This window comes from Dendrobates tinctorius, unplaced genomic scaffold, assembly GCF_039654945.1.
Source record: "Dendrobates tinctorius isolate UK_male_01 unplaced genomic scaffold, ASM3965494v1 ptg000430l, whole genome shotgun sequence".
Classification (NCBI taxonomy): Eukaryota; Metazoa; Chordata; class Amphibia; order Anura; family Dendrobatidae; genus Dendrobates; species Dendrobates tinctorius.
The window spans coordinates 341538-362513 of record NW_027362093.1 but is presented as its reverse complement, the minus strand read 5'-3'; the positions used below and the strand labels follow the sequence as shown (position 1 = coordinate 362513).

The 20976-nt window shown below is 46.4% G+C and overlaps 1 protein-coding gene across 1 annotated transcript; it reads left to right on the top strand.

Annotated features, from left to right (window-relative positions):
- The first annotated feature begins 980 nt into the window (after positions 1-980).
- LOC141076804 (uncharacterized) lies at positions 981-20520 on the top strand. Its single transcript, XM_073564114.1, has 5 exons — positions 981-1121; positions 11409-11558; positions 11688-11867; positions 11950-12073; positions 19046-20520. The coding sequence occupies exons 1-5, from the start codon at positions 981-983 to the stop codon at positions 20236-20238; spliced, it is 1788 nt and encodes a 595-aa protein (XP_073420215.1). The 3' UTR covers positions 20239-20520.
- Positions 20521-20976: the final 456 nt, after the last annotated feature.

The window sequence follows — 20976 nt, the reverse complement described above, 5'->3', positions numbered from 1 at the left end:
TTTGTGACGTTGCAGTGATATTGCTAGCGATATCGCTGCATGTGATACTTACCTCCGACCGGCTCCCCCGCTGGTTATCGCTGATCGCGCGAGAAGCTCCTGGACAGCCGGGCGGGAGGACGCAGGTTCGCCGCGTCTGACAGGTAAGTAGCGATCCCCGTCCCCAGCGATGTCGCTGGTGACATCTGCCTGTGTGGCAGCTCACTAGCGACCACCTAGCGATGCACCAGCGATCCTGACCGCGTCATATCGCTAGTCGGGATCGCTGGTGCATCGCTAGGTGTAACGGTACCCTAAGACTGTGCAGGGTGCCCCTCCCTCATGTTGTTGGTAGGACTGGTGATTTTGTAGATGTCACCTTGTACTCTCCCGAACCCTCGGTCAAGCTACCTCGCATCTTCTGTCGTGAGAAGGATAAGTTTCGTACGTTCACTGAGTTGCAAATTATTATTTTCGCTTAGACCTCGATCCTCTGGGGATGAGAGTCAGCGGGTGGGGATTATTATATCCTTGCTCAGGGAGGATTCTCCATACTGGTCTTTCTCGCTGCTCCCTACTGCCCCTGAACGGATGTCGGTGGATAGGTTTTTTGAGACCTTAGGACTTATCTATGACGAACCGGACTGTGTCAGGTTGGCAGACGACATTATCATGGATCTTGTTCAGGGAAACCGCTCAGCCGAGTGGTATTGTTCGGAGTTTAGACGATAGTACCCCGAGGTGTCCTGGAGCGACTCTGCTCTTTGGTGCCAGTTCCGGAGGGGACTCTCTGATCATCTGAAGGACGCTCTGGCTCTCCGTCCACCACCTAGTTGCTTGCAGGAGGCTTTGACTCACGCCATCCGGATGGATCGAAGACTACAGAAGAGGGGTGTTATGAAGCTGGAAGTTCCATTACTTCCGAGTAATCTCGACGTTACACCACATTCTGAGCCCATGGAGGTGGGGGCCACTGCCGTCAAGGAAAAGGAGAGGAAACAATGATTGAAAGGGAGACTCTGCTTCTACTGTGGTATTTCGAGACACTAGAAAAAGAACTGTCCCTCCTGTCCTCCGTTTCCCAATGTGCCAGGAAACACCTAAGTCTGGGTAACTATCGAGGAGGTTGCCCAGACTCTCAGGTACTTTTTTCCTCATTGGTTAAGTTACTGCTGGAAGAGGAACTTTATGTCCAGAACTGTTGTACTTCCACTTCAGCTTTTGTGGACTTCGGGTCATCTTGAACTTGATTGACTCTGAATTGGTGGCCAAATGTAAGTTAGGGACAGTCAGGTTGGGAACTCCAATTAATATCGTGGCCATTGATAAAACACCTCTTGCTAATAATGTTATTAAGTTTGTCTTCGAGGAGTTTATCCTCAAGGTGGGGTACTGTCAACAAGAATGTGGCGCCCCTGAGGCTCAGTCGCCACAGAGGTACTGCACCTCCTCCTGAGGTGTGGTGCCCCATCATCCAGGTAAGTTGGAGGCTCCTGACCACGCTCCAACACTCGCACCCCACACAACAGAGTAGTTCAGCAAAGCCACATTGCGGCTGCTTGCTTAGAGAGTAGCAGAGCACCTTTGGTGGCTCCCTGCTTGGAACACGAAGAGTGCTGGGAGGTGGGTGGAGTTTAGAACACATAAAAGAGCGGGAAGGTTTAGAATTACAGGTCAGTCCGACAGGGCGGTCAGACAGGAGAGTCTGAGGAAGGAAGCCACTCGGAGAGGAGTGGGGATCCCTGGGAGAGGAGTGGGGATCCCTGGAAGAGGGATGGAGGAAGGAGTGCTGCAGCTGCCTCAGTGATCTGAGCCAGCTGGCATGGGAAAGGAAAGAAGGAGAAAGACATTGAACTGAAATCTGATCTTCCATAGGAGAGAGAGATTAGTACGGAACGAAGGAGAAAAAGGGAACAGAGAGGACGTGGGTTAGAGGAAGAACCCTGCCTAGAAGTTCTAAGCGCAAGGCCGGGGCCCGGTCCCCGAGGTTGTATGGACAATAATGGTTCTGCAGCAGACACTGGTGGAGTAGTGGGCTGTAAATGCACTATTCCCATCTAAGACTTGGGGCACAACAGCAACTTGGATAGTGAGCCGGGACTCAGGAGTAGGGAGTCCCCGAAGCAGGCTACAGCTGTCTGACGTACAAGTAGAGTTCTTGGGAACATCTGCAAGGAGGAACTCCAGTGTAACTCAGTACTAGGAGATCTTCATACTTAAAGGCGCTATAGAGGAGACATTCAGAAAGGTACATGTTTGCGGAGCGTTGGAAGGGAGCATTCCATCTTGCCTGGAGGTTGACTGAGTCCCTGATCCGGAGGACACAGTACGGAGGCAGGGACCTGTGTGTACTACAGAGTGTAAGTAAAGCTTTGGAACTACAAGCCCTGGTGTCCTCCGTTGATTCTTGCACCAACACACCCAGCACCGCTACATCTGGGTACCAGCTTCCACACCGCCTGCGCCTCTCCTCTTCCCCTACATCTACACTGCCCTGGCCCCACGGCCCTGGGAGGGCGACCCAACTTGGCGTCACGAACAGGATGACGAGATCCGATGCCATCGGGTTCTGTGTGCCTTGGACTTAAAACTTTAGAGAATGTGCAGAAGACCCAATTTGATATACTGTAAAATGGACATTAAAAATAGCCACTGGCGCGAAGAAGAAGGGCGTGATGATATGGGAGGTCCTAGGAAAAGACCACGAACGGTCTTGGGCCTCCCCTGCCTGAATTACTATGTGACAGCAACATGACCCACCCCCCGAGGGGTTCATATTCTGGCTTGGTATGGAGGCGTTGGAAGAAGACGCCACTCCAAGAAGGAGGGGCAGAAGCCAGTGGCGGGAAAGGGGCAGAGAGAAGAGGAAGAAGGACGCCAGAGCGCCATCTTGAAAGAAGAGGGAAGGAGGCTTACGGAGCGCGGGGAAACGGAACTCCCCGGCGCCATGGCTGAAGGCTCAGACCCTGCTTCTAGGATGACCCACCAGCAGCTGGAGGACGAAATTTCCCAGTTGACACGCCGCCTGCAACTGAGGCAGGAAGCACTATGGACACTGAACTGGCAGCGCGCCCAGGAGGGGCCTACACCTGCGGTACCTGCGACACCGGTACCCGCCGCCGCTGCACCAGATTCTGTCCCGGCAGACTCCGTGGAGCCTGCTGCTGCCATCACACCATTGGAGGAAGAATTGTGTGAGGCCCCGGGAGCTGAAGCGGAGGAAGAGAAACCCCCGTCCGGACCTGACGCGGCTGCGCAGGTCCCTACAGAGATGCCCGCGGATCCGGAGCCACCACTGGATCCACCGCCGTCCCCGGTGTCCCACCGGGCAGCGCCCACTGCCACTACGCCTGCACCGGAGCAGAGACCGCACCAGGTATACACCCCGGCCCTCCAAATGGGTTGCCCCCCGAATTCACGTTGTCAGAGGCTGGCTTGCGGGAACTTGAAATGGGGCAGGTGGAAGAGTCAGCACTAGACTGTCGGAGATGGGGAGGTGGAGGAGGTCCCTACTGAGGAGGGTACGGCTGGAACAGGCGCGCACGATTCGACATCTTCGGGAATTGGAGGAGCCTAGGTCGCTTTGGGATAGTGACCTCGGGATCCCTTGGCTGCCGAGTCCCCATGTAGTCGCCTACCAGCGCCAACAAGCTGCGGCATCCCTCGGTGCTAGGCCACGCACCCGAGCAACAGAGCCATCCACCCATGAGGAACAGCTGATGGGCATTGATATGCATCATGGGTTCCCTTACCACAGCTTCAGTGCCCTATGGCAAGCAACCAGCAACAGGATGAAAACACCCAAACTATCACCCCTGGAAGCGGTTCCAGTCCAGAAACCCCAGGAGGGGACAAAAACCAGTAGTCAAGATGTTTCCTTAAAATAACTCTCGTTACCCAGGAGGGTATTTGCACAGTTGTGCCATTGTTTTCTATTTTTGCACCAGTTTTCTATTTTTGGTTATCATGTCCTAGTTTATTTTTCCAGAGTTGCCCTGTTTTATTGGCAGCCTTTATCTTTGGAACTGCAGAGATCACAGATGGTGAATGGTCCAGAACTGTTATTGTAAATAGTTGCACCTCTTTAGGTGCCCTCTCTTGGTTTTACATAGACACTTTGCGAAGATAAGGTCTACCTCATTTGGAGCGTGACTCCAATCAAAGGACACTGCAAGAGATCCCGGCTGGGAGCAGTGTCCAGCACTTACAAGAATTGTTGAAAGTTTTAATGTGAAGTATTTGATAATGATGTGTCTTATGATAGTATTGGTAACTAGGAAATGGCTTTTATATAAGATGTAGGAATGTTTTAATAAAAGAGATGAGAGATTTGAATAAAGATTTGGAGAATGTAGGTGATGAACCAGGTATCAACGGTTATCACTTTAAGCTAATGATAGGAAAGTAGAAAATGTGAAAAAGGAAAGGTGATGAAGAAATGTGTTGATGAAGAATACTGAAGTGATAGTGAGTAACAGGCAATAGCACTTTGAATTACATATTGTATTGAAAATTGCACTTTTGAACTAAGACTTTAGATAGTTAATTAAGAATTGTTTGCAACGTTCAAGAATGAGTACCTCCCACATTGGGAAGTTTAGTATAGGAAATGTTTATTCAGCATTACAAAAATTTGTATGTTCCTGTGTTGTTAACTTTGTTTGCCTTGCAACCCGCGGAAGTGCTTTGTTTAACGGGGGGGTATGTGGCGCCCCTGAGGCTCAGTCGCCACAGAGGTACTGCACCTCCTCCTGAGGTGTGGTGCCCCACCATCCAGGTAAGTTGGAGGCTCCTGACCACGCTCCAACACTCGTACCCCACACAACAGAGTAGTTCAGCAAAGCCACATTGCGGCTCCTTGCTTGCAGAGTAGCAGAGCACCTTTGGTGGCTCCCTGCTTGGAACAGGAAGAGTGCTGGGAGGTGGGTGTAGTTTAGAACACATAAAAGAGCGGTGAGGTTTAGAATTACAGGTCAGTCCGACAGGGCGGTCAGACAGGAGAGTCTGAGGAAGGAAGCTACTCGGAGAGGAGTGGGGATCCCTGGAAGAGGGATGGAGGAAGGAGTGCTGCAGCTGCCTCAGTGATCTGAGCCAGCTGGCACGGAAAAGGAAAGAAGGAGAAAGACATTGAACTGAAATCTGATCTTCCATAGGAGAGAGAGAGATTAGTACGGAACTAAGTAGAAAAAGGGAACAGAGAGGACGTGGGTTAGAGGAAGAACCCTGCCTAGAAGTTCTAAGCGCAAGGCCGGGGCCCGGTCCCCGAGGTTGTATGGACACTAATGGTTCTGCAGCAGACACTGGTGGAGTAGTGGACTGTAAATGCACTACTCCCATCTAAGACTTGGGGTACAACAGCAACTTGGATAGTGAGCCGGGACTCAGGAGTAGGGAGTTCCCGAAGCAGGCTACAGCTGTCTGACGTACAAGTAGAGTTCTTGGGAACATCTGTCAGGAGGAACTCCAGTGTAACTCAGTAGTAGGAGATCTTCATACTTAAAGGCGCTATAGAGGAGACGTTCAGAAAGGTACATGTTGGCGGAGCGTTGGAAGGGAGCATTCCATCTTGCCTGGAGGTTGACTGAGTCCCTGACCCGAGGACACAGTACGGAGGCAGGCACCTGTGTGTACTACAGACTGTGAGTAAAGCTTTGGAACTACAAGCCCTGGTGTCCTCCGTTGATACTTGCGCCAACACACCCAGCACTGCTACATCTGGGTACCAGCTTCCACACTGCCTGCGCCTCTCCTCTTCCCCTACATCTACACTGCCCTGGGGCTACAGCTCCACCTGTGGGGAGCTTCACCATCTTTGCTGCAACACACCACCAGCCCCAGAGGATCTGCATGCAGCGTCAGCCTAACATCTCACTTGCCAAACACCACAGGTGGCGTCACAAACTATTCATCTAACTACATTCCACCATTCACATCTCCCCATTAATTGGGCGTCCAGGGTCACGGACCGGGTCACCGCTGCTGTGACACATCCCGCTGACACCGGCCCGGCACCGAGTACCCCACGGCCCTGGGAGGGCAACCCAAGAACGTATTACATGTTTTGTTCTGGACACTCTTCCTGTGGGATTGGTGTATGGATTTCCCTGGTTACGAGTACATAACCCGACTGGGAATCCTGGGACATTGTTAATTGGGGTCCTAATTGTTTGATGGGTTGCGTTGTAAATGTACCTGTGTCATCTGTCAGTCTGGATGGTATTCCAGTGTACCTAAAGGATTTTGAGGATGTGTTCTCCGAAAAGGAGGCTGAGGTCTTACGACCACACCACCCATTTGATTGTGCTGTTAATCTCGTTCCTGGTGTCAAATTGTCCGAGGCCCATTTGTACAATCTCTCTGGCCCTGAACAGGCTGCTATGAAGGAGTATATCTCCGAGAGCCTTCATAAAGGACAAAAAGTAAATTATATTACAGTAGTAATAGTGTCCCTAATTGGACCCTAAAGAAATTATGTTTCTCACTTGTCACCATAAATTAATATAGCGTTTTCCTCATTCTGGCCCTCAAACAGTAATTTAGTCCCTCATCCTGGCCCCCTTTATTTAATAATCTTGCCCAGCCTGGCCCCCTTTATTTTATAACTAGCTGAAGAGCCCGGCGCTGCCCGGGCATAGTAACTAACTGTGGTTAGTTATAGCAAATTATAATTATCCTCCATCCCATAGTCCCGTGCCCATATACCCATCATACATCCTCCATCCCATAGTCTCATGCCCATATACCCATCATACATATTCGCCATCCCATAGTCGAGTGCCCATATACCCATCACACATCCTTCATCTCATAGTCCTGTGCCCATATACCCATCATACATATCCACGATCCCATAGTCGAGTGCCAATATACCCATCACACATCCTCCATCCCATAGTCGAGTGCCCATATACTCATCATACATATTCGCCATCCCATAGTCGAGTGCCCATATACCCATCACACATCCTTCATCTCATAGTCCCGTGCCCATATACCCATCATACATATCCACGATCCCATAGTCTAGTGCCCATATACCCATCACACATCCTCCATCCCATAGTCCCATGCCCATATACCCATCACATATCCTCCATCCCATAGTCTCATGCCCATATACCCATCATACATATTCGCCATCCCATAGTTGAGTCAGTGCCCATATACCCATCACACATCCTTCATCTCATAATCCTGTGCCCATATACCCATCATACATATCCACGATCCCATAGTCGAGTGCCAATATACCCATCACACATCCTCCATCCCATAGTCTCATGCCCATATACCCATCATACATATTCGCCATCCCATAGTCCAGTGCCCATATACCATCACATATCCTCCATCCCATAGTCCCGTGCCCATATACCCATCATACATATCCGCCATCCCATAGTCCCGTGCCCATATACCCATCACACATCCTCCATCCCATAGTCCAGTGCCCATATACCCATCACACATCCTCCATCCCATAGTCAACCATTATGACATCATAATGAGCGGCGGGGCTTGCAACCTATGATGAATCAGCGTCGCCATGGCAACCATTATGACATCATAATGAGGGGCGGGGCTTGACGCGCACACACTTTTTCCCCAGTATGTAGATAGGGGCAAAATTGTTTGGTGAATTGGAACGCGCAGGGTTAAAATTTCGCCTCACAACATAGCTTAAGACGCTCTTGGGGTCCAGACGTGTGACTGTGCCAAATTTTGTGGCTGTAGCTGCGACGGTGCGGATGCCAATCCCAGACATACACACACACACACACACACATACACACACACTTTGAGCTTTATATATTAGATATGCTCCATCCTGGCCCCATTTATTTTATGATATGCCCCAGCCTGGTCCCCTATGTCCCTTTTCCAGCCTGGCCCCCAGATATCCATCCTACACCCCCAGCTATACATACTGGCCATATGTGTCTTATCCTGCCCCCATATATCCTTCCTGGTCCCCCCATATATGTGCTTCCTGGACCCCCATATACTTTATATGCTTCCTGATCTTTTGTCCTGCCCCCCATATATGCAACCTGCTCCCATATATGTCCATCCTGGCCCTTCCCCATATATCCATCCTGGACCCCATGTGTCTTATCCTGGCCCCCATGTGTCTCTATCCTGGCCCCCCATGTGTATCCATCCTTACCCCCCATGTGTATCCATCCTGGCTCCCCCATGTGTATCCAGCCTGACCACCATGTGTATCCATCCTGGCCCCATGTGTATGGGACGCCCTCACACCCAGGGCTGTGGGGTACTCGGTATAGGGCCCGATGAGCTTCAATGGGAGATGTCACGGCAGCTGGCATCCAGTCCGTGGCCCTGGGTGCCCATTGTAAAAGGGGAATGTTCAGTGTGCTTATGATGAGTGATTTGTGACGCCACCTGTGGTGTTTGGCAATAGAGATGTAAGCCGACGCTGCAGACAGATCCTCTGGGACAGATTATGTGGTGCAATAGTGATGATATAGCCCTCCACAGGCAGGGCTGTAGTCCCAGGGCAGTGTAGGTGAAGTGACACTTAGATGGTGTAGTGTCGGGCGCAGGGGATGTAGCAGTGCAAAGTGGGTTGGCGCAGGAATAACTGGAGGACACCAGGGCATGTAGTGCCAAAGCTTTACTCACAGTCTGTTGTGGTATAGGTGCCCGCATCCGTGCGTGTCCTCCGGGTCAGGAGCTCAGCCAACTTCCAGGCAAGATGAAGTACTCCTTTCCAACACTCCGCCAACATATGTGCCTTTTCTGAACGTCTCCTCTTATAGCGCCTTTGAGTGAAGTACTCCTAGTACTGAGTTACACTGGAGTTCCTCCTGTCAGATGTTCCTATGAACTCTACTTGTACGGCAGACAGTTGTAGCCTGCTTCGGGGACTCCTTGCTACTAAGTCCCGGCTCACTAATATGTTGCTGTTGTGCCCCCACGGCATTTTAAATTGCACCACGGGTGTGATGGCTCATTACTCAAGGTTAGAGGTATCGATATCATTGAACCAAATATCCGTGGGGGAAAAATCAGCCAAAAATTGTCTCAATGTGAGACAAGATGGATTTGGGCACTAGACACTGTTCACCCTAAGGGCCTAAATGAATCAAATAGCTTTGTTCCATTCTTATAACATCTTCACTGGCTTTGACATCTATAGTCTCCTTGTTACATTGCAGTTATGCGTTTGTTTTTATATTTTTGTTGTAATATTTTATATATTTCTTTTATTTAGCTCTGTCCATTATTATATGTGTACTCTATGTGGCATGGACCGTCGGTGGATTGGGATACGTCATGTGACCCTAGACTTTTGTTACGTCGCGGGAGTTACCCTTCTTGTATTACCTTATAATGTATGATATCCTAAGCAAGTTGTATTCTACTTCTATTTTATTAATAGACCTTATTGCATATTTGAGGATATATTATGTTATTCGTGAAGATGTGAATTGTATGTGTATGACATTATGATGATTATACCTATGGTGGTAAATGATAGCATTTATTGTTGAGTCAGTTCTATTTTCATATATAGTCTTCAATAATTGAGTAAATATTAAGCTATTATTCATCACCAATTTAGTGTATATATGCACATATAGCTACAACTGTGTTTATCTTATCTTATCTCATCAGAAATCCACATTATCATCCTGAATAGCATAATGACTTTATCTTTTAGGGTTTCATTTTATTATTCTGTTTTGAGTGTCGTATTCATATTATCACCTTGTATGATTTATCCATAACATCACTGATGACGTACCCATATCCATTGATATACGGCGATATTTTTGTTTTATTCAAATTAGGCAGCGCCTGCATTTATATATCTAATGTGTAGTCTATTCAGTATCCATTGCTAATAATTGCCTTCCCGGCTTTGAGCCAATATTATTCATTATGCCATCTCATGCCGACCGGCGCTACGCATGTGCCCTGCAGCTTCCGCGGCGCCCGGCGGCTCTCGGTGTCTCTGTTGATCTGGCGATTAGTCACACCTCCTGTGTCGCCACTGGTCAGCTGACGCCGACGCCGCTCGGTGTCTTTGGTTGCCACGGTGGCACATGCGTCACAAGAGGCGGCCTGGATATGACACGGATATACTGAGGCACATATACATCCCCATAGTAACCGGGATCTTTAATTGTATAGCCGTCATTGAGCGGTTTTGATTGGCCATATGAGTCACGAGTGGTACACTTGTTTGTGATTGGTGGACATAGCGGTTTTAATCCCCTCACTTCCCCTTTCCTACCACCCCTTGAGAAAGGCATTTCACGCCGAAACGCGCGTCGGGGGGGACACACACCAGGCGGGTTGCCTCTTATCCTTACCAGGTAAGAATTTAACACTTTATATCATCATTGCATTATGCTATTCATTATGGATATATGTCTGGTGAGGTGGACTTTATGAGGCCCATTGGAGGAAGTGCAATTTGCTATGAGCAAGTATAATTATATTGAATTTTGCTGCTAGGCACTATATGTGATTTATATTCATCCCCCTCCTGCTACATGTGTGTCCCATGGCTTTTTCTGCATGCACAAGCAGACTTGGATCTCCCATAGCACTGTGTTTTCCACCTGTCCTGGTCTTTTTGATTGTCTAGTAAATTATATTTTGTATTATTATATATTTTTTGTGAGATTTTTTGGTCGTTTGTTTTCTCCATATATCTAGTTTCAAGTACGACTTTCTCATTATTGTCCTATTCTATATATATCTCTTTGCTCCTGTTATATAATGCCACCAAGTGGTTTTATTCAATTCTAGCTGCACATATTGGAGCAAGAGATTTTATCTATGAAGTGTATATGGTACAAAGGGCGACCATGTAGGAACCTAGCTGGCCTAGCAGGGAAGCAAAGTGATAATTGTCTAATAAATTATATTTTGTATTATTATATATTTTTTGTGAGATTTTTTTGGTCGTTTGTTTTCTCCATATATCTATGGTCGCCCTTTGTACTCAGGTCCCTGCGTGTACCTGGCTTGCTTCCGAGTATGCGCTCTGCACTCTCTTGTACCCTGCGTGCTTCCGAGTATGCGCTCTGCGCCCTCCTGTACCCGGCGTGCCCCTGTATTCACCCTGCTAGACACGGTCTCTCGTGCCTCCTTTGAGCTGGCCACCTGGTACCAACAGTCGTAAAACTTCATCCCCCTGGGTCTACCCCTGACGCTCCCTGTATACGGGGTGGTACTCACTAGGTCAGCTCACCCAGGGTGGGTTGATATCACGGCCCAGAGAGTCCACTCCAGGAGTTGTCACAATAGGTTTTATTAGTAGATGTCAGGGAAGAAAACTAAACCCTGTAAGATAATAAATCTCCTCATATGTTTCCCTTATTATCTCCAGTAATTGTATTATTACACAGGATTCTTATGGTGTTACATCGGATCATCTTCTTCTCATTCAGGTCTCTACAATATCGGATCCTCTCAGTGAAGATCTTCTACAGAAGAGAATTTTCCTGATTTACCCATCAAGGACGGATATGGACAGAGACAAGATGGCGGAGAGGATGTTACACCTCACCCTAGAGATCCTCTTCCGTCTCACTGGAGAGGTGAGAGATTCTGATGACGTCACATTACATCATTCTTATCTATGGGAATAACAGATGGACAGAACTGGAGAGGTGAGGACTCTGGAAATGTCTGTAGTGAGATTTATTAATGTGTCTCTCCATAACCAGGATTACACAGTGGTGAAGAAGACCTCTAGTGATCGCTGTCAGGATCCTGTGTCTGAGGGACGTGGAAGACCCCTGAGAGCAATCACGGGGCCTCCACCTCACCCCCTGATCCATGAGGACATCAATGACCAGAAGATCCTAGAACTCATCTACAAGATGAATGAGCTGCTGACTGGAGAGGTGACACTGCTGGGAATGCTGGGACATTATACAGTAACACTATGAAGGGATCGGGGGATGACGGTATCATTGTATGTGTCAGGTTCCTATAAGGTGTCAGGATGTCGCTGTCTATTTCTCCATGGAGGAGTGGGAGTATTTAGAAGGACACAGAGATCTGTACAAGGACGTCATAATGGAGGTTCCCCAGCCGCTCACATCACCAGGTAATAGACAGGACTAAATACACACGGCCTATAATTATCTGTATGTAGAGAATGAATTCAGTCCCTGTATGTGTTTCCTCCAGATCTATCCAGTAAGAGGACAACACCAGAGAGATGTCCCCGTCCTCTTCTTCCACAGGACTGTAACCAAGAAGATCCCAGTGCTCCTCAGGATCATCAGGTAGATGGAGAGAAGGTGTCAGGAGATCTCCCCTATGATGTGTAGACGGCTGTGAAGGTCTTGTGCTCAGTCTTGTTTTATCCACCAGTATTATATGTTTTATACTTGTGTAATGAGAGCGGTGGAGATGGCAGGATTAGAGCTGATCATAGATGGGACTTCTCCATCTGTCGGTGACATTTACAATATTTGTTTCAGGGTGAAGATCTGACCCATATTAATACTACAGAGACATATGTGAGAGATGATGAGCGGTGTAAAGAGATTCCCACATATGACTACCCAGGTGAGTAGTAACCACTGAATGCAGAGAAGTCACAGATTCCTCTCAGTCACCGGCTGTGGCTGCTTTATCGGTGGTGTAGTCTGGCCGTATTACCATGATCACCATTTTGCCTCTAGACCACAACATTCTCCTCCACCCAAAACTGTTCAAATGACTTTGGGCATTGAAAGCCCTTTTCTATAGACCATACGACCTGGTAGATCCACCTACCCCCTGGTATTAGGAGTCGCTGACCGTTACCTGCCCAGATCTGTAACTATAAAGCCAAATGACAGCGTACGTAGAATGTGCTGACAAGTTAAAAAATCACTTGAAGAAAAATCTTATGCTGGGCCTGTAAGAGAAAGCGGAGGGTAATGATGCTGTTGGCTTCCTAGATCCCTGAGATCTTATCGGATGACTCTTCTCTCCCTTCTGTGCTGTTGAATGTCTCATGGTCCCTACAAGACCAGGTCCAGTCTTTCTGGCCAAACTTTCCCTTTTATGATCGACAACACTAAATGTGCAGTGAGGCCAAGTGTGAATTTCTGTACAATAACAGAGTTTCCCTTTTTCCTGACTTTTCAATTTGTGTTAAAACTACACTTTTTTCCTTCAAAAATATGGAGGAAAATGGGGGGTGCGTCTTATAGTCTGGATGTACCGGCTCTGGCTATGGTGGGGAGGTGGGGGAACGGCATCGGCGGAGCAGTGGGTCACACGAGGCTGGAGCCGGTGGCTGCGGCTAACTCCTGTTCTTGCTGCTAAAGAGAAATGAATATTCACTGCATTCCACTCCCATGGGCTTGGAGGGCAATGAATATTCATTTCTCTTTAATAATAGTATCTTGATATGATTAGCCTCCAACCCCAGTCCTGGTATGCATGGCCCCATCCTTATAATTGGCCCACACCACCATCCCCATCCTGGTATGCATGGCCCCTTCAGAAAACATTAAAAAACAAACCATTACACTTACCTACCCCGCGCTCCCTCGCAGCGTCCTGCTCCGGTGCCAGCAACTGCTATATGCTTGTAAGCAGCACATGGCAGGGACGTCATGTGCTGCTCACAAGCAGAGCACAGCTGCCAGGACTGTGCACGCAAAGGGCACTGAGTATTCTTTGCTCTTCAGTAGCGCGCAGTGTCAGCCACCGGCTTCCTGCTGCTACCTGCGGTCACGTGTGCCGCTACTTAAGAGAAATGAATATTTGTGAATACTCACTGTTATGAGCGCTGCTTACAAGCATAAAGCAGTTGCTGGCACCGGAGCAGGACGCTGCAAGGGAGCGCCGGGTAGGTAAGTGTAATGGTTTGGGTTCTTTTATGTTTTTTGTTGGGGCCATGCATACCAGGATAGGAATGTGGGTGGGGCCACTTATAAGGATGGGCCCCTGCATACCAGGATGAGATGGGGCCCTGCATACCAGGATAAGATGGGGCCCTGCATACCAGGACGAGATGGGGGCCCTGAATACCAGGATAGGGATGGGACCATGCATACCAGGATAGGGATGATGGGACCATGCATACCAGGATAGGGATGGGACCATCCATACTAGGATGAGATGGGGACCCTGCATACCAGGGTAGGGATGGGGCCATACATACCAGGATAGGGATGAGGGGGCCATATGTATCAGAATGGGGAGGAGGGGGCCATGCATACCAGGGTAGGGATGAGGGGGCCATGCATACCAGGATGGGGATGAGGCCATGCATACCAGGGTAGGGATGAGGGGGCCATGCATACCAGGATAGGGATGAGGGGGCCATGCATACCAGGATAGGGATGAGGGGGCCATGTGTATCAGAATGGGGATGAGGGGGCCATATATACCAGGATAGGGGATATTAAGTACAGAATTGACCACATTTTTGGTTCAATTTTTTTTCCTAATTTCCTCTAAAAGCTAGGTGCGTATTTGTGACGGGGTATACGACAGAGCGAGAAGGGACAACAGGCCGAGGGACGATCCAACGAGATTTATTAAGGCAGGAAGCATACAACATCAAATATCCATAATGTCCTTAGAGTCCATGAGAAGTCCACAATAAGTCCGCACAATGGAAACAAATCCGGGCACCTCACGATAGTCCTTGTGCCGGATACGAAGACAATAATCCTTGCAATAGTCCACAGGATTCCACACAATCCCACGGACGTCACGCGCTGTCCTCAACTCAGTTTGTGACTCCTTCCACGTCCGCACTCAAATCACAACAAAACTTAAAACAAGAATGTATTGTCAGAGCTCCTGAGATCAGCCCATCTGAAGGGGGTAGGGGTCACACCTACTATTCAATGGTTTGGTCCATCAGAAGATTCTAGAAATGTAAGGGCTCCACTTAGTCTACAGGATGTGTATTGTAGGTTATCTTCTGCTTAGGAAAACAATAGCCAAAGTTCCACTAGCTGTTGACATAAGCCTAAATTAGATTATGGTCCAGGTACATATTATACAACATACAGGACAAGGCAAAACTACAAATCATGACAGTCTTATGGTCCAAAAAATACAGTAATTTCAAGGAGGATTGTGATAAACTGCAGGACAAACATTCCACCTGTGCCCTGATAGATCTCTAAGCTGTGCGTGGCTGATGGCTGTAATATACATTTATTCCCGCCTGCAGGAGATGTGTTGGCTCCAGCCCTGGTTTCATAGATTTACTAAACGTCATGAATTCCAATATGTTTTCCATCCTAAGGAATTCAGATTACTGCACAATCTCTCCTGAAATGGGGGCGCTAATACTTTATTTACTCTTCCGGTCAGGACTCATAGTGGCTCCAAAGGTCCACCATAAATGAGGGCAACTCCAGTTTAGTGTTCTCCCCTCAGTAGTGGTACAGTAAAGGGTGTTTTACTGGATGGAAGATATGTTTCTCCCAGCAGATTAATGTTTGGCCGGGTTTTTCCCTAAAGACGGGACCTGCGATGATGTCAGGGTCACGTGATCAGCCCATGTGATGTCTACCTCACTGGTGGGAGGGGTTAGGCCCTAAGTAATGGAGGTTGGTAATTACCACAGTGTGAGTGTGTTTCTGGAAGCTACAGGAACTTGTGTGGACAAACGCCTGAAACTTGTATACAGTTGTGGCCAAAAGTATTGACACCCCTGCAATTCTGTCAGATAATACTCAGTTTCTTCCTGAAAATGATTGCAAACACAAATTCTTTGGTATTATTATCTTCATTTTTTTTATTCTGTCTTTTTTTTACCTGTTCCTTCTGTATGATAGTTTGATTGTGGTGGGATCGGCCTTCCTGCCTAATGTGAGTCTGTAACTCCATGATAGCCTTGAGAAAAATCTCTCCATCACCTCTTCCAAATGCCTAAGATCTAAATTTAAAGTGCCCCTGTCAGCCGGATTGTGCACAGTAACCAACAGACACTGTCAGGTCAGCGCCGTTATACTGATTACATTGATACCTGGTGATGAAATCTGTCTTGTGGTTGTTGTATAATCTGTATTTGTAGTTTTCAGTTAAAGAGATTCTCGTGCTCTGGGGCGGGGCTGTGGGCGGGGCTTTATGAGGTGTGCTGATTACATATTCATCTGTATTGGCTTATGACAGGTCGCTGATCCCTCACTGACCTGCCCCCCATTATTACATAATGCATATAATAGCATTGATATTATTGGTGATAATTCCTATAATATTGTGGCTATTGTGAGGCTTAGAAAAAAAATTACATCCAGCAAAATGTCACCAGCGATGGCGGCGCCTGCACAGTAGCATCTATAAGTGAGAGATAGAGGCTACTGGACAGGGGCCGCTGGTGACATTTTGCTGTAATTTTTTTCTAAGCCTCACAATAGCCACAATATTATAGGCATTATCAACAATAATATCAATGCTATTATATGCATTATGTAATAATGGGGGCAGGTCAGTGAGGGGTCAGCGACCTGTCATAAGCCAATACAGATGAATATGTAATCAGCACACCTCATAAAGCCCCACCCACAGCCCCACCACAGCCCCGCCCCAGAGCACGAGAATCTCATTAACGGAAAGCTACAAATAAAGATTTCATCACCAGGTATCAAAGTAAGACACCTATCCATAACTAATCCTATAGTTATATGATAAATAAAGATGCAGCCAGAATAAAGTCTTTTATTAGAAATAAAACAAAACACAGGGCAAATGGGAAGAGCCGGGCAAAGCACCAGAATTGGCGCATCTAATAGATGTGCCTTTTCTGGGCAGCTGCGGGCTGCTATTTTTAGGCTTGGGGGTCAATATCCATGGCCCTTTACAAGCCTGAGAATACCAGCCCCCAACTGTCAGCTTTAGCAAGGCTGGTTGTCAGAAATGGGGGGAACTCCATGCCATGTTTTTAAATTATTTCTTTATATAATTAAAAAAACAGTGTGAGGACCCCTCTATTCTTGATAACCAGCCTTGCTGAAGCTGACAGATGAGGGTTGCAGCCCCCAGTTGTGAGTTTTGCCAGACTGGTTATAGAAAATACAGGGGAACCCACATCATTTTTTTTCATTCATTTATTTAGTCATAACGCAGGCAGTGGGTGAGGAATACTCCCATCATCCGCTCCTGCTGTCACTATTCTTGGCAGCAGCAGGTGTAGGTTGATGGGAGTAATAGTCCCAAATGCCCGCACCTACTATCATCATTCTCACTTTAATATAACTCTCATCATTCTCCCTGCCGGCAGAGTAGAGGAGAATGATGAGAGCGTCTTCAGCACCTGCCACCGGGGAACAGCGATTAATGTATCGCTTCATCCCTGCCGGCCGTCCATGTGGTACGGATGCTGACATAGTTGTCACACGTGTGCTACAAGTATTACACAAATGGACATCTCCAGTACCGGAAATATCAGGACGTGTGAAACCGGCCTTATACACAGTTCTCTTTAAATGCCTAATATTTCTTCTTGAAACTCATCTGACAGAAAATATTGGACCTTAAGATAGTATAGATTGTGAAGTCTCCGAGACCCATACTCTAATTACCCCAGAGAGGTTTCACCACTAGTTACTCATTTATTACTGATGGAGACTGTGGAGTTTGATCATTTCAGTAGTTCCTAATCAGGCCCCATTATTAATATCTGACGTGTGTCACTTTATGTGGTGGTAAGTCTGGAATTCTGCACAAAGGATAATAGAAAACAAATGGATCTTACAAATTATTTTCCAGCTTCGCACTATACCCTATATACGGTTGTACTCTACTGTCTGGGCACATGGCAGTGTTCAGAAGGGAAGGAGCGCCATTTAGCTATTTGAATGCAGATCTAGCTGGAATAGTTTACAGACACAATGTATTGGGAGCACTGTTCATGGTCACCTGGCAGCTCAAAAGATGTCCTCCATGAACATGCTTGGCTCTATCTTCTCTGCTTTCCATATCCCAAGGATTGCCTTGCTCATCGCCCTTTAACAACCTCACATGGAATCTGGACTTACACTGGGACCCCTAGGCTTGGCCCATGGTGTTACCTGCTCTTCTGTGGTGTTAGATGGCAAGAAGAATAGTCAGGTAGCTGGGTCAGAACCAGAAGGACAGAATACAGAATCAGAAGACACAAGAGTAGTCAGTAAACGGGCCACGGTCACAACAGGAAACAAATACACAAGCCGCAAGCTGAGCACAGAGGACTGAACCAGAGGAGAACAACGCTGTATTTGGCAGATTCCGGCCATGTGCTTTGCGCTTTAGTAGGGTGTGGTACTTTCCAATTGGCTGAAGTAGGGAGCAGATTACTCCAGCTGGACAGCAGGAACAGATCCCAGATGAGATTGGACACACCATGTGCAGAAGCCCAAATATAACTAAATGACAGAAAACCAGAATAGTCGAAATCCCCATAAAGTGATTCCATTTTATAAATTAATTCACTGAGGGTTATAATCCTTAGGAGGAGTGAATATTGTGACTCCACAGCCACTTTCCAGAAATTAACACGCAGTGGATGTTGGAGAGTGAAAATTACACATTTGCCATTTTGTTACCCAGCACATAGTGCCCAGATTGTGCTCCAGGAGACACCGCAAATTAAGTGGGTTCTTCTCACTATAATATTGCTAAATACAGGGATCCTAAATGTTGTTTGCGCACACTGCAAGACTCCGAAGTGAGAGCGGATTTTGCTGGATTGGTTTATGGAAACCTTGTTGCTTTTCAACAGTCTTTGAGCCACTAATAGTGTGGGAACCTCTGTTTTTCCATTGACAGATGATGGACCTGAGTGGGGACTTGTTTTTTGTGAGATGAGAATTGGTATTATTTTCACCTGCATAACATTGATTGGTTTCTTTTTATTCGATATTTGGGAGGCAGAATGAACAAACAGTTGAACACCGCACACTACTGGTTCATCCAACAAGGTTTTCTATTAGACTGTGAACTGTCATTGACTTGGTAAATAATTAAAGCCTTTACATAGCTTGCCATTTTTATGTACAGTTTAAGTAGAAATGTTCAAAAATATAAAACTCAAGGATATTTTATTAAAAAATAATAATTGTTTTTATCTTAGCAGATGACTGTACCAGGAGATCAGAGGGACAGCTGACATCTTCAATTTTTAAATCTGATGATCTTGAGATCCTACAAGATACAACTGAAGTGATTGCTATTACTCCAGATATACCATCATCCATTCAAAGCAAAGATCTGTCATCTGACCCTATGAAACAGGTCCCATCTTCTGATTCATTACCAATTACTAAGGAAAATCAAAGTCACAAAAGAGGCATTAAAAAACAAACTGCTCCTAAAGCAAAGAAGTCATTTTCATGTTCAGAATGTGGGAAATGTTTTACATGGAAATCACATTTTATTACTCACCAGAGAACTCACACAGGGGAGAAGCCTTTTTACTGTTCAGAATGTAGGAAATGTTTTAATCAGAAATCGGTTCTTGATAGACACCAGAGAACTCATACAGGGGAGATGCCCTTTTCCTTTTCCTGTTCAGAATGTGGGAAATGTTTTGAACATAAATCAAATTTTGTTATCCACCAGAGAACTCACACAGGGGAGAAGCCTTTTTCCTGTTCAAAATGTGGGAAACGTTTTAACACTAAATCTGATTGTGTTAAGCACCAGAGAATCCACACAGGGGAGAAGCCTTTTTCATGTTTAGAATGTGGGAAATGTTTTGCACGTAAATCACAATTTGTTACACACCAGAGAACTCACACAGGAGAGAAGCCTTTTTCATGTTCAGAATGTGGGAAATGTTTTAGGAATAAATCAGATTGTGCTATGCACCAGAGAACTCACACAGGGGAGAAGCCTTTTTCATGTTCAGAATGTGGGAAATGTTTTGCACATAAATCACATTTTGTTACCCATCAAAGAATTCACACAGGGGAGAAACCCTTTTCTTGTTCAGAATGTGGGAAATATTTTGCACAGAAAGCACATTTTGTTGCGCACCAGAGAATTCACACAGGGGAGAAGCCTTTTTCCTGTTCAGAATGTGGGAAATGTTTTAACAGTAAATCAGATTGTGTTAAGCACCAGAGAATCCACACAGGGGAGAAGCCTTTTTCCTGTTCAGAATGTGGGAAATGTTTTAACAATAAATCAAGTTGTGTTAGGCACCAGAGAATCCACACAGCAGAGAAGCCATATTCATGTTCAGAATGTGGGAAATGTTTTAAATGGAAAATAAGTCTTGATAGCCATCAAAGAACCCACACAGGAGAGAAGCCTTTTTCCTGTTAATGTGGGAAATGTTTTAACCAGAAAGCGCTTCTTGTTAGACATCAGAGCAGTCACACAGAGGAGAAGCCTTTTTCATTTTCTTAATGTGGGAAATATTTTACCTGGAAATCAACTGTTAATAAACATCAGAGACGTCACATAGGGGAGAAGCCTTTTTTATGTTCATAATGTTGGAATAGTTTTAACCAAAATTGCACCTCCTCAAATGAGTTGTCTCTTGTCATTCCTCATGTTTGCTGACAAAATAATAAAAAATAAACTTTATTAATTACAAATGTAAAACTATACCCATAATTCGCCCCCTGAAGGTTGGTTGGAAAGTGACTAATAGAAAAAACATATACCCCACATCTCAGTATATAGGGTGAGGTGACGTATACACACTCACTCTCCAAGCCTCTCATTTCTACAGGTTTCATCGTCCTCACCAAAGGCAGTCGACTCATCAGGAGACTATTTAATATTGACCTATATTCAAACGAGACTAAACGAAAAAAAAAACTAAAATCATGTATCCTGTTATCCGAAACAGTCAGAAAACTAGCCCCATATTGGCAGATTCCAAACTTCAAACTATATACTTCGGAAGTTTATAAGCCCCTCCAGTGTCAGGAATAGATAGTATGAATTTGAATTTACCAAGTCGCTGCAATGAAACAAAGAGTGAAAAATGTAAAGGGGTGTGAATACTTTCCGTACCCACTGTATCAGTAAAAATAACTCCTCCATTTTCTGATA